The 13,881-nt window shown below is 40.5% G+C and overlaps 1 protein-coding gene across 1 annotated transcript in view; it reads right to left on the bottom strand.

Annotated features, from left to right (window-relative positions):
- Positions 1–13,881, bottom strand: part of phf21b (PHD finger protein 21B) — a 157,230-nt gene that overhangs the window by 83,990 nt on the left and 59,359 nt on the right. The window contains exon 5 of the mRNA XM_041781051.1: positions 3,727–3,743. Within this exon, the coding sequence (XP_041636985.1) occupies positions 3,727–3,743 (17 nt within the window). The remainder of the gene's footprint in view (positions 1–3,726; positions 3,744–13,881) is intronic.

The following is a 13,881-nucleotide window of genomic DNA, read 5'->3' as shown; positions in this document are numbered from 1 at the left end:
ATGTTAATTTGGCATTGCACATTTGCTGCAATGGATAAAAACAAGCTACTTTCTCTTACACTATATTACAGCTCGTTTTAGCACCCTTACAGCGATAATCTTTGGTTTTTACCAAGGATAAGTACGTGCAAAAGAGACTATCCATAACGTACTGTGAAAGGTTGAGGAAGAAGTTCCTCAAGGCTCAATCCTTGACTTTCCTTTGCTAAACATTTTACACTGACTTTGACCAAACGACATCAAACAGCTAAACTAAGCAATGTCACTACGCAAATGATACTCACATTTACATTACTAAGTCCCAAAGATGATAAAATATCAAACATTTATTCTAAAAAGATTTATGAAACAAAGACCAAGACATTTTACCTAAATCCAACAAAACTTTAACCTGACATGTCAGATGGATGTCCATCTGGTAAGTTTTCCAAAAACAGCATTTGGGAAAGGGCAGAGCCTTTCAAATAAACCTTTAAGGGTGACTGGATGAAATTCTGTCTGTCACACATTTATGAGCCAATCAGAGCAACAAAACATGTGACGTCGTGAGTAAACTCCACAGAGAACTGCATAACGCAAACCATGGCGACTGTAGACATGTCAGTACACGACTTTTTGTCGTTTTTGAAAAGAAAACTCATTGCTGTTCTTTGTTTTTCTTTTAACCAAGAAATGTCGAGTCCTGATAAAACTGGCGCTTTAGCAGCATCCACGCTAATCTCTTCCGCCATAATTGCACCGGCCCCTTGTTGCTGCTTGCTTACGTCACGACTCTGCTGCGCCCCAAAGTACTGCCCCTTGACGCTGATTGGTCCTGTGACTTTCTAAACAGGCCCACACTGTTCAGATGGGAAGGTTGAATAATCTCGAGTTTTCACTACGAAGACTTTTGACCAAACTACGTGAAACAGCTAAACCAAGCATTGTCATTATGCAGTTGACATTCAAATTTACATTACTCAGTCCCAAAGATGATAAAATATCAAACATTTATTTTAAAAAGATTTATGAAACAAAGAACAAGACATTTTACCTAAATCCGACAAAACTTAAAAACCCCTAAAAAAGCCAAGCTGCATTTTTTTGGTGATATGGAAAGACATCAAATTAATAGAAAAGATCAGAGCATTTTTCTTTTAAAAAAAAATGCCATACTCAATAAATCTTTAGGCTGTTATTAACATCTCCTCACTTTACTGAAATTGTATAACCAAACACCAAAATTAACCATTTCTAAGTATTAACACTGAAATGTTGTTTTCTCTTTGACAGACAAAATCAAATTATAAATTTCATTTTTAAACTTCTTTAGATAAACACAAACATCACCAAAGTATTTGTTAGGGTTTCTAAAAAAACAAAATTACTGAAAACTTGAGTTTTTATGGACTTAGCTTTAACTTGACTTTCTTAAACTAGTACAAGCTAGGGCAAAAGAGAATATTCATGAACAATCTTGAGAGGTATTTTATGTGGGTAAGGAGTTCCCCAAGGTTCAGACCTTGGGCCTCTTTTGTTTAATAAGTTAATGCTTTTCCTTTACAAACTTGTGCAAAACATCAAAACTTGAGCTCTAAATGTCTGCAAATAACACTCAAATTTAAACTTCTTTCCCCAAAACAACACAGAATACACAATTATCTCTAAAACCATGCTAAAGCAAAGGTCAATCATTTTAGCGACACGCAAACAAACTTAAATGCAGATTTTTGAAACAGAAACCAGCAGAAGATTTTTGAGCAAACATGTATTAAAGGGTTGACATGAATGGCATTGTTCAAGCCTTAACATGCCTGCATGATATCCTCTCAAAATATATGTACAATTAGAGGATTTATTTTGAAGAATGTAGAGCAGTTAAATGTTTATTTTCACTGCCAAACTCCACTAAAAACAAGCCCTCTTCTTGGCAATCACTGCCTCCCAGAGAAAGACAAATTCCAACAACACTTGCCTGTCCAAACATTACTATTTAGGTAAATTCATGCAAGAAAGAGGCCATTAGATTTCCAAATGCTGTTTAAATTCAAATGCAGCAGGCTCAGAGGCAGCTTGAAGGGAATATAAAAGACTGGTTCAACTCTTATTTTTCACCATCTTGCATCAACACCTGATCTTGGAGGCTCATATTGAGTGAAAGTGTTGTTACGTGTCCTCTGACAGGTCACTGTGGAGAGAATGATTGAGTCTGTGGAGCGGCAGACGCTCTGTGGCCTCTCAGTTCGCCTCTGGGAGCTGCAGACGACACGGCGTCATTCATTTCAGCTCTGAACCCGCGAGGCAGGGCAAGCGAGCCGGGGTGTGCGTCTGCGCGTCATCAACTCACTCCATCTCCATCCTATCACACGACAAATTGCCTTTTCATTAGACGCAGGTAAATGAAATTGTCTTTTGTCTCTGCCGCGGTGAGCGCGAGGAGGAAGTCGTTTGTGTACGGACACGGAGTCCATTACAGATGTGACAGGGAGAAATGTGCGTCATCGTGAGGTACGAAACCCTGCTGACCAGGAAATAATCGCCTCTCACTCACAAATCAGTGCCTTTCCACTGAGCATGATTTGTCATTAAGCCGTCCACTTTTTTATCCCAGGGGTTTATGTGTTTATGTCAGCTCTGTGCTCTCAATCTGTTTTTGAAAATCAAGATCTAGTTCTTAATATGAAACAATGGCACATTTCTAAGAAAAAATTATTTTTTCAGAAATAGCACTAGCACCTGAACCCTGATGAATGTCTCAGAGTTCAGTTCAGAAGTATGGCCACTCATAAATAAACATACATCCATAAACACCTAGATACATACAGTAGATACTGATATATACTGCATAAACACACTGTTTACACATTCATACATGCTCTTACATGTATACATACAAATGCTCTTATATATCAGCGCACATACCTGCCCCTGGTTTATGTGGATTTGACTGAAAGGTGACTGTTTTTGTAATCTTCCTACAGAATAGATAAAAATAGAGATATATCGAATATCGCCATTGAGCTTAAAAATATCAAGATATGACTTGTGTTCCACATCACCAGCCCTACAGTGATAAACAATCAACTAAAGAAATCTTGGTGGTTGAGTGACCATGTAATGACGAGCCGTTCACAAACGATCCTGTCCTACGAAACGGCTCTTTTATATTAGCCGCTGTAGCTAGCTTCCGTTTGAGTGCCAGTTTCCTTTCCACCCTCCTTTGTCGTTAGTTAATCCACATTCAAAGAACCGTATTTCCCATCACAACGAGCAAGGCTGGACCGGAAGCAGCTATGGAAACACAGGTAAGATTGGTGTGTGACCCCCACTCCCCCAGGCTTTAGATCAGTGTGAATTTTGACAGCTATTTTTAATTTTAGTTCTAGTTTTAGACGAAATGTCTTTTTAGTTTTAGTCTAGTTCAGGGGTTTTCAAAGTATGTGAGAGTGAGCCTCCCTTAAGAAGAACTGATCCATTCGGTGGACCCCCACCCACAAAAAGGATTCAAATTTTTTAAAAAATTAAATAACAACATTTCAAACATTTATGTTTAATCTTTAAACATTTTTAACATTAATATATTTTGGATATTTTGGTTTGCGAATGTCCTTACACATCTGCCTTTCCCCCTTATTCAGTTATAATGCCATTAAATACAACTTTTTCATATTTTTGGGCCATTTTAAAACTTCTTTTTGCTTCTTTTTCCCCATTTTTCCACTTTTATCCCATTTTGCCCTTTGTCACCTTTTTATCCATTAAAGCTACCTTTCATCATTAAATATCCCTTTTTTCTTTTTTTGTTTTTGCTCATTTTTGCAATGTCTTTTTGCCACTTTTTTCCATTTTTTTGCCCTTTTTATTTTTACCATTTTTTTGCCACTTTTTGTCCATTTAAGCAACCTTGTGCCATTAAATACAGCTTGTTTCCTTTTTTCCTAATTTCTGCCTCTTCTTTTTGCCATTTTTGCCCATTTAAACTACGCTTTGCCATTACATACCACTTGTTTCCTCTTTTTTGCCCATTTTTGCCACTCTTGACTGCTTTTTGCCCATTTAAGTCAATTTCCACTCATTTTTTTGTCACTTCTTACAAATTTTTGCTACTTTCTGACCATTTTTCCATTTTTTTCTCCCCATTTTCACCCTTTTTTGCTGCTTTTGACCATTTTTACCACCTTTAACCTGTATTTATTGCTACTTCAAGCTGTTTTTGCCTCTTTTTACCTCTTAGATTGTGGCTCTTGCAAAGGTATTTTCAATAATGTGGCTCTTTGGTTGAGCAACACTGCTCTATAGCGTAGTCCCTATAGTAACTATAAGTTTATCCATTTTGCTCCATGCAAAGCAAATCACCTTTTTTCTGGTTTATGGTTCCGTGCCTCCCCTGAAGCTCTGTGGCGCCCCCCAGGGGAGGCCCGCCTCACACTTTGAAAACCACTGGTCTTGTTTAAGTCAACGGAAACTCCAAAACATTTTAGTCTAGTTTTAGTCCATAAAAAGTCCTCACATTTTAGTCTTTACTTTCAGTCCAAGCTTTTATTTTCTTGCCTAAATCTGGTACCAAATCATGGTAGTGTGTTCTCTGCTCTCTGCCAGACCTGGGGTCCCTGCTTTCTACAGCTGAGAGGTAGAATAGATACAACTACATTGTTTTGACAGATGTACCCACAGTGGAGAAATATCATGGATTTTGAATGTCCGATGAAAACTACATTACATTCCAGTCTAGTTGTAGTCATCTTAACAAACACTAACCTTACTTTTTGTCAGTTTTAGTCATCACAGATCTATTTTTGTTAGTCTTAGTCTAGTTTTTGTCATGAAAAAAAGGCTGTCGACGAACATTTTTAGTCATAGTTCTCGTCGACGAAATCAACACTGCTTTAGACGGAAATTTTTTTCATTCCTGCCTGCTGCCATTTCTTTTTTTGCCTAAATATTTCACCACTTTTGGGACACAAAAGGAGCTTAAGATTTAAGAACGTTTTCATGTTTGCACTTTGAACACTTGGCATTATCATAAACAGGACAAAACATGGCCTTTTGGTAGCATGGTAGTGGAGTTCTCCGCTACTGCGTGGCGTCATCAGCAAAGAACCTACAGGTCTTTGATTCTTAGGTCGTTTTCACACCTGATAGTCCGGGGGACTCGGCCCGTTTTGGAACAGAAATTGCAACATTGTTTCTCTTTCTTTTGGTTTGGTTCGCATTCACACTGCTCTTGGTCAAACGGGCCAACCCATCTGAACGCTTACAGCCTCTGCCCGTTAGGGGCGCTGTCGTCACAAACAGTGACCAAGAAGAAAAGAAGGCGTAGAAGAAGACAAAACCGGGAATCCATCTCCTTCCGCTGTCTTGGGGTTTCTGCTCTTGCACTGGGGCGTTACGAGCAGCCAGCGAGGCGGTGAGCTGTCCAGCATGTCGTTCTCTACATGAGAAGAATAAATCAGCACCAGCTATGACGTGTTGCTATGGTTACATAGATGCCAAACGAGGTACCAGTATGTATTTGAATGTATTAAATCACATATAAATCCATAAATCATTATGCTTTATGCCACTTCCTGTCTTTGGTCCACTTTGCTTTCACACCTCAAACGAACCGCACCAGGGTTCGATTGGAAGCGGACCGAGACCCCCTGTTTGGTCTGCAGCAGAGTTAGAGTGAGCTCTCACACCACTACAAACGAACCGGACTATCCGAGAAAACGGACCGAGTTCATTTAAAGCAGACCAAACAGCTCTGGTGTGAATGTGCTGTTAACTTGTAGGGCAGATTCAAAAGTAGATCCCAGTGCAGTTTTCAGTTTGTTGAGGACGTATTTCTGGAAGAAGTGTGTGGCAAAAAGCCTATGATGTGCTTTTATTTTGAAAGGAGTACCTTCATTTCTTTATACCTCCAGATTTTTTGTTCCATCTCAAGTCCAAACCGCCCCCTTTTTTATTAAAAACATTTTGTTATGAGTGAAAAATTAAGAAGTTTGGGTCATAATTTGAGGCCCTGATGCGAGACCAGTTGAGAACAACTGCTACAAATCATGAATATATTTATTAAAACATGTTTTATTTATATTTTTTGCCATACCAGATGAACTAAAGAGACTGTTTTGTTTAAAAAGACATGGTGGAGTGCTGATGGGCTAGGTCGCGCCCCGTATGCGCGGGCAGCCTGTGGCATCTTTCCTGTGCGTCTCTACTGTCCTCTATGAATAAAGGCATAAATAAATCTTTGAAAAAGAAAACAGAAAACAACCTTAATCAACAATTCAACCTTTTCTTTGCTTATTAAACGTCCTCACAGCAGCCTAAAAGGTTGATCTCTGAACATTTGAGTCATCCTTGAAAAACGAGGAGTCACACAGAGGTCAATGACACGATCCTGTGTTGTTCTGTTTATCAAAAAGCATGAAAAAATTAAAAATCTGCTCTTGTTTTTGCTGCTAAAAGTCAGTTTGTTGAAGCATTAGAGCTGCAGGCATTAGCATACATTTGAATTTTCTGTTTTTAAAGCCAAATAAGATCAGAGCGGCTGATCTGAGGCCTGCAGTCTGTCTGTATCCTCAGTGTTTGTCTTTATTTGTGTGTGAGCAGGAGCCTTGTTATATTTGGCATGTTGCTACGGAAACCGGCCTTCATTTAAGAACTATCGTTGTGAAGGCTGAACAAACTGTGCCGAGGTTTTTTTTTTTTTTCTCTTCACATCTGACACGGAGCTCAGGTATGCTCGACTCGCGCTAAAGAGCAGGAGGAGGAAAAAGTCAGCGGAGAAGGAGTCATTATTTTTCATTAAGCAAAGGCGCGCAGTAATCACTCTCCCTCTGCAGGCACGGAATCAGCTGACCGATGAATAATGTGCACGCAGACACAGACTCACACTTCTACCCGGGAGCTGTGGAGACGGTATGGACATACAGAAAGAACTCAGTGCCTGCAGGCAGCAGCGCCACTTCAGCTCGCTCCAAATAATTGGGTTAATTTGGCCGTTTAGCGCGATGACGCCGCAGGACGGGAACCAAAAAAAGTCCACAACAGTTTGAGAAAAATAGAAAATAAAAGCTCTGCAGCAGCTCGGCACCGTTTCTGCCTTTATCTCTTCCTCTCGGGCTCTTCTGTCCAAACCCCATTTATTTTTAATTGCTTTTGTCCGCATCTTTGTTTACGTCTCTGCGGCCTACGATAAGCACGCAATAATGGGAAATTAATTTGAATACATTTACAGAGGTAGCTGGAATGTCACAGTATAAATATAAGACTGGCTGCTGCACAGTCAAGTGATTATTTCTCTTCTTTTCCTCATCCTGCTGCACTTTGAAGCTCATTCTGCTGCGTTTATAGGTTTCTGTGCAGGTTTTTAATAAAGCAGCTGGAGTCTGACAGGATACACGGGAGCACGGTGTAGGTCAGAGAGCAGAGGAGGCACATGACAGCCAGCTGGTCACACCGAGGCTCAAATACTCATGCTAGGGTCATTAAAACAACATGACTACAACATCCTTGCTACCCAGTGTTGGACTGGTAAGATCTGCTGCTACAGACACTGATTACACCATGGGAAGGTGGTTTACAGCGTGCTTCTACTTGACTCCAGGCTAGTCGCTAAACCCAGTTAAAAACTGCATTAAATCAGATGGGAAATCATTCATCTAGGATACCAAACTCTACCAAACAGTGCTGAACCAAACTAAAGCAGCTGGCAGAACCATCAGACCCTCCACACACCACAGTCTGACCATGCATGTTGGCACTAGCAGACAAAAGTATAAAAGAGTAGGACTATTCTATCTACAACTGAACATAAACTTTGATTTTTCATATTATGATGCTCCAAATGATTTCTATTGGTGAGAGGTCTAGACTGTAGGCGGACCAGTTCAGGACCTGGACTCCTCTACTGTGCAGCCATGCTGTTGTGGTGATGTGGTTTAGCATGGGCCTTCCCTGAAAAAGATGTCTGGATGGGGAAATACGTTGCATTCAGCATTGATAGTACATTTCTAGATGAGTTAGCTGCCCACGCCATAGGCACTATGGATCTGCAGCCTCCGAAAAAATGTTAAATGTTTTGTTTGACCACAGAACTGTTTTCCATTTATGCCTCAGTCCATTTTAAATAAGCTTTACCCTCGAGAAGACAGCGTTTCTGGATCCTGTTCACATATGGCTTCCTCTCTGCATGAGCTTTAACTGTGTTGACAGAAAAAGATTTCTGGAGGTGTCCCCTAGGCTGCACATAAGGGGGTTAAAAGGAAGAACTCTTTAGGGCCCAGCCAGATGGGGGACACATGGAGGTCATGAAAATCCTGGTTCATTGTAAAGTTAATCTGTGGTAACCTGATGTTATATTTAACCTATATTATAACTACCAGACAGAATAACTTTTTTGTCTTGCTAATGTTATCATTGTGGATTGGCACATTGACTAAAATATTAGTAAAGTAATATCAGACTTCATAGCTAAGCCATGATGTGCACAAACGACAGGCTGCCAGAGAATAAAGTAGAAGGAACTGAAATAGATAAAAGGGGAAAATAATTCAACAGAGTGGCAGAAATGGGTTACAAATGGCAAAAATTAATTACAGGGTGGTAAAAATGTGTTAAAATTGCAAAAATTGGTTACAGAGTGGCAAAAATTGATTCCAGAGTGATAAAAATGTGTTAAAATGGCAAAAATGGTTTACAGTGTGGCACCAATGGATTAAAAGCTGTAAAAATGGGTTACAGAGTGGCAAAAATGTGTTAAATTTGGCAAAAATGGGTCACAGAATGGCAAAATGGGCAATAAGTGGTAAAAAATGGACAGAATGGTGAAAAGCAGTTAAAAAGTAGCAAAAAAAGGGTTAAAGTTTGAAAAAAATATGGGAAAGTGTGGAAAACTGGAAGGAAATTGATGAAAAGGGGTTAAAAGTGTCATGAATGAGTCATTTGAACTTCATGTAATGGTTTTTCCGTTTCAACATCTGATACTTTGTTTATGTTTTTTTGGGAATAAAATATGGGTTTAGGAGATCTGACAATCATTGCTGTCATTATTTACATTTAACACATTGCCCCAAATTTTTTGGTCCTACAAAACAACGCTTTACAAAATATAACACACCAATATAACACAAAAATCTCTGAAAAACTCTCAGAAACATCTACATCCTTTTTTAAAGCTGAGGTTCAGTCAGATCACTCTTATACTACATTACCCATAATCCACGTGAGCCTGTTGCCATGGCAGCTTTGACAGCATCTCACTCACAGCTCCATCTTGCCTTCCCACTTTTCCTTCAGTCCCCTTTATTCCACTGTGACTCTGTCAGGTGCTGTCCTGAAAATGGGCGGGTCGACTTTTCCAGCTAGCGAGTGGATCTTTCCTTTAAGAGCTTCCACAAACTCATTCATGTAAATTGAAGCTTTTATCGCCTCCTCCCCACGTTTCCCTCCCTCCCTCTTCACTCCAACTCAACATCCCCTCGCTGCCTTTCACCCATCACTCACGGCGACCTTGTCTGAGAAAAACAAATTAAACTCCCATTTATTACTCGCTGCTCTTTGTTAGCGCCTGACTGGCAGCACAAGGACGGACGGACTTCAACGGCTAAATTTAACCCCAAACCACCAAACCAGGCTCCATCTAAAATACTCCTGTTTTCATTAAGCTGCTTTTATCAACTATTTAGTCTTCTTTTTGCACAGTTTGTCTCTCTGGAGTAGTTATCCTTCGTTTTAGAGCACTTTTGCCAACCTTAATCAGAAGGCTACACTTACAGAGGCATTGAAACAAACACAAACCTTATAAAGTTCACATTTTTCACCCTGAACTCCTGCTCCTAAAGCTTATATCTGCAAATGTTGTACTCTTATTGTCCTTGTACCAGAATCCAGCAACAAACTGAGCACAATAGAATGCATTTGTATGTTTTTTAAAGTCAAACTAGACTTCTGCAGGAGAATAGAGCATCTACAGTGTAAAACGGATGCAAATTAATTCAAAAACACTGCTGAAATCAGCTGTAAACCGCTTTACCAATTTCATACAGACCTTCTGTGGGTTAGCAGCGACCTGTAGATTACAGCGATGCACATAAAGAACTCTGTATTCACAGCAGCCATATATAATCCACATTATGATGCTGAATACAGTTTAAACTCATGCAGCTCGGTTCTTTTGTAGCCGACGATTCATGAAGTCAACCTATCTGAAGGCATTTGTTGTGAAGTATTTCTGAAGGTAAAAGACTGCGTGTAAAAGAGGAAATGGAGAAATGAAACAAGGAAACCAAGGACAAGGACATTTTCAGGCGATGGAAATAGACAAAGCAAGCATTCCAACCTCCCACTCTGCTTTTATGATCTGACTCCTACAGCTGAAGCTTCTCCTAAAGAAGGATTCTTTATTTTCTAACATCTGCTGGACTTTTACGTGTACTGGGGTCTCACTGACTAATGCATGCAAATGTGTGTCCACTGAAAGTTGTTTGGTCACTGACAGGCTCAAAGGATCCCTACAGAGATGGAGCTAAAACCTGCAGATTTGTATTGCATTTGTGGTTTATTATGATACAGTCATAGACGAAAGTATTCGAAACCAATTGCCAAGCTTCTTACACCTCTCAGCTGGGATTTTGGACCACTTTTCTTTTGCAAACTGCTCCAGGTCTCTCAGATTTGAAGAGTGGTTTTTGCAACAGCAATTTTGAGATCTCTCCATAGGTGCTCAATGGGATTTAGATCCGGACTCATTCCTGGCCACTTCAGAACTCTCCAGCTTTGTCTCCAACCATTTCTTGGTGCTTTTTGAGGTATGTTTGGGGTCATTGTCCTGCTGGAACACCCATGACCTCTGACGCAGACCCAGCTTTCTGACACTAGGCCCTACATTGCGGCCCAATATCTTTTGATAGTCTCCAGATTTCATGATTCCTTGCACACAGTCAAGGCACCCAGTAACCTGATACACCAGATGGATTTTGTTTCACACATCCATCTGGGAAAACTTCTATAGGAAACATTTGGGAAAAGGCAGAGGCTTTGAAAAAAGCTGGGAGTGTTATTGGATGAACGTCCTGTCACATCTCTACGGGCCAATCAGAGCAACAAAACACGTGACGTAGCCGCAATCGAGCTGCGCGTGCTCAGCTTCCGAGGAATAACACAAAACATGGCGACTGTAGACATGTAAGTACTCGAATTTTGTTGTTTTTGAAAAGAAAACAACTCACTGCTGTTCTTTGTTCTTCTTTCGAGAAATGTCGTCAAGTTCTGATAAAATTGGCGCTTCAGCAGCATCCACGCTAAGCTCTTCCGCCATAATTGCACCGGCCTCTTGCTGCTGCTTGTTTACGTCACGTCACTGCCGCGCCTCAAAGTACTGCCCCTCCTCGCTGATTGGTCCTGTCACTTTCTAACCGGGTCCAAACAGTTCCGATGGGAGCTTTGCAAGATGGATTCACCAGTGAGAAACAAGGAAACGGGCATATCCATCTGCTTTGCAAGGCTAGGCACCCAGTGCCAGAGGCAGCAAACAAGCCCAAAACATCTTTGAACCTCCACCATGTTTGACTGTAGGTCCTGTATTCTTTTCTTTGTAGGCCTCAATAAAATGATTCACCCACAGTTTAAAAAAAACAATTTCAACAATTTCTGGGAGAAATTGTGTATTTATGGAAAAATTCCAGGGGTGCCAATACTTTCGTCCATGACTGTATGTGGGCACTTATGTTTGCAGGTGTTACCTCTCTTGTGCATGGATGGTGAATTTATTTGACTTTTTAAAAAGCGAGATGAAAAGAAGAGTCAGCAAATATACGTGGCCTGCCCACCTGAGCATTATCTTTTTGTTGAAAATACCGAATAAGGATGTGTGGGTGAATTGGTTTAACACAGATATCAGCAGATATCTGATATCTGACTAACATTCACCACTGGTAAATAATGTCCCATCAACAAACATCAGTAACCAGGTCCAGGTCTATCAGTTTAATGCTGACATCTAGAGTTACTGAGACTTTCACAGGGCAGAAGAAGCCACTGCTTGAACAAAGTCTCATCTGTTTTAAAGGTCAAACACAAAAGAAAATGTAGGTGTTACATAAAAAGTATTGAAAAGCACTGGTCTCAGTATCTGCAGTTAGCTAGAATGTTTTTTAAGCATCAGTAGTGTAAAGCTACTCATGTAAGAATGTCCACAACAAATATGTGAGCAGAAATGTCCATGCTCACTGAAACTTTTCTTAAAAAAAAAATTCCATTTTATGGCTGTTTCTAGTTAAAGACGAACAAATCAACAAGTCCTCTAGCTTCAAACTAAAAATGCTGCATGGAAAATTATAGTTTTGCTCTTTAAATTCACCCTGACTTTGCTTTAATGTGATTCGAAGGTTGCTGACAGTTTTTCACTCTGCTAAAGTGGGATTCTTGAATGTAAATGTGTCTAAAAATCCATACAAATCTATCACTTTAAACCTGAAGGAGCTACAGAAGCTGTATGCATAATTTAAAAGCTTCATGTAAGTTGATTAAAGCACTTTTTAGAAGGACTTAAGTTTCGATAATTAACATATTCTACACTTAATCTTCAGGCAACAACTGTGTTTAAAGTCTGATTCTAATATGTAAATGGACTGAAACCTGGACCCCTAGAGGGAACAGCATTCAAGGACATTTTCAGGCCTTGAATCAGGATTACAAAGACTTTCTCTGGCTCTTTTTGTCAAATGATCATTCTCAAGTCAAAGACTTCCGCTGCACTTTAGTTACCAGGCAACTTGGCTGCAGGTTTTTTTGAAGTGAGACGTGATTAAGCAAACATATTCTCTCCTCTGAAGGCCCGATGAAACACATTTCCATTCAGGCCTCTCTCCTCCCTGCTTCTGATTCCTCACATGTAGCTCTTTATCCAGCCACAGCGTGTCATTGCCTTTGCAGAAATTGTGGCTGGCGCTGGCGTCCTGAAGACCGGGGAGCGATAAAAAACCTGAGTGTTTGTCGACGGCGCCCTGCAGGCAAGAAAATGTGTCAAAAAAAATGGTCTTGGCAGAGGGAAGGTGACGCATTCGCAGCTCTAAATCTCAGCTTAAACCAGGAAATCCCTTTTCAGTTTGGATCACGATCATCAGCCTCTTACACGGCAATAAACTGTCATGTTGCTTTACGTGCAGCGTGTTTGCATTGGTGCCGTTTCTCCACAGCGAGGCCCGGCGCTTTATTTACACACACATTTTTAAGCATGGCAGGGCTAATAATAGCGTGGCAGCAGTGATCCAGAGTGTGACTGCATACGAACCATGCCATCTTCTGGCTGCAGCAGAGAGAAAAAGAGGCCGAACACACAGAGGAACACAACAAATCACTGTCGAGGCTGGAAACAGAGATACTGCTGCTCGCTAACGATAAGAAAGCACAGACAGAGTGAGAGAGTGTCACTGACTGTTTGCAAAAGCATCTTATTTAACATCCTGGCCTCCAGAAACTCACCTGATAGGAATTTAAACAACTCAAAGACACAAACACAGGCTCTAACTGCAGAACAAAACAGAGAAAAGCCTCCCCTCAGATAGCATGATAAACTCCTCCTGTCTCTTTAAGCTGTGATGCCAGCTCTGTCTGAAATCAGCAAAAATAAACAAACAAATGACTCATGTGGATGTCACTCCGCTCTGATTTATCAGCCGTGTTTTCTTTGTTGGTCTCAGGCCAAAAGTATGAATAAATTATCAGAGCTGGGGATTGAACCTCTCAAGTCTTTAGGTAACAAACAAACTGTGTGTGTTAGAGTGACAGACGACAGCTGTCACACACCGGATCAGATGTCTGCACACAGCTGTAATCAGGCCAAATACTCGTCTATGTCCGGCTCACAGACAGTTATGGTGATGCTGCTTGTTTGGCGAGGAAAAACTCTGGCATCTT

The sequence above is a fragment of the Cheilinus undulatus genome, linkage group 23 (genome assembly GCF_018320785.1).
Source record: "Cheilinus undulatus linkage group 23, ASM1832078v1, whole genome shotgun sequence".
NCBI lineage: Eukaryota > Metazoa > Chordata > Actinopteri > Labriformes > Labridae > Cheilinus > Cheilinus undulatus.
The sequence above is the reverse complement of the archived record's forward strand: the minus strand, read 5'-3'. Positions and strand labels throughout refer to the sequence as shown.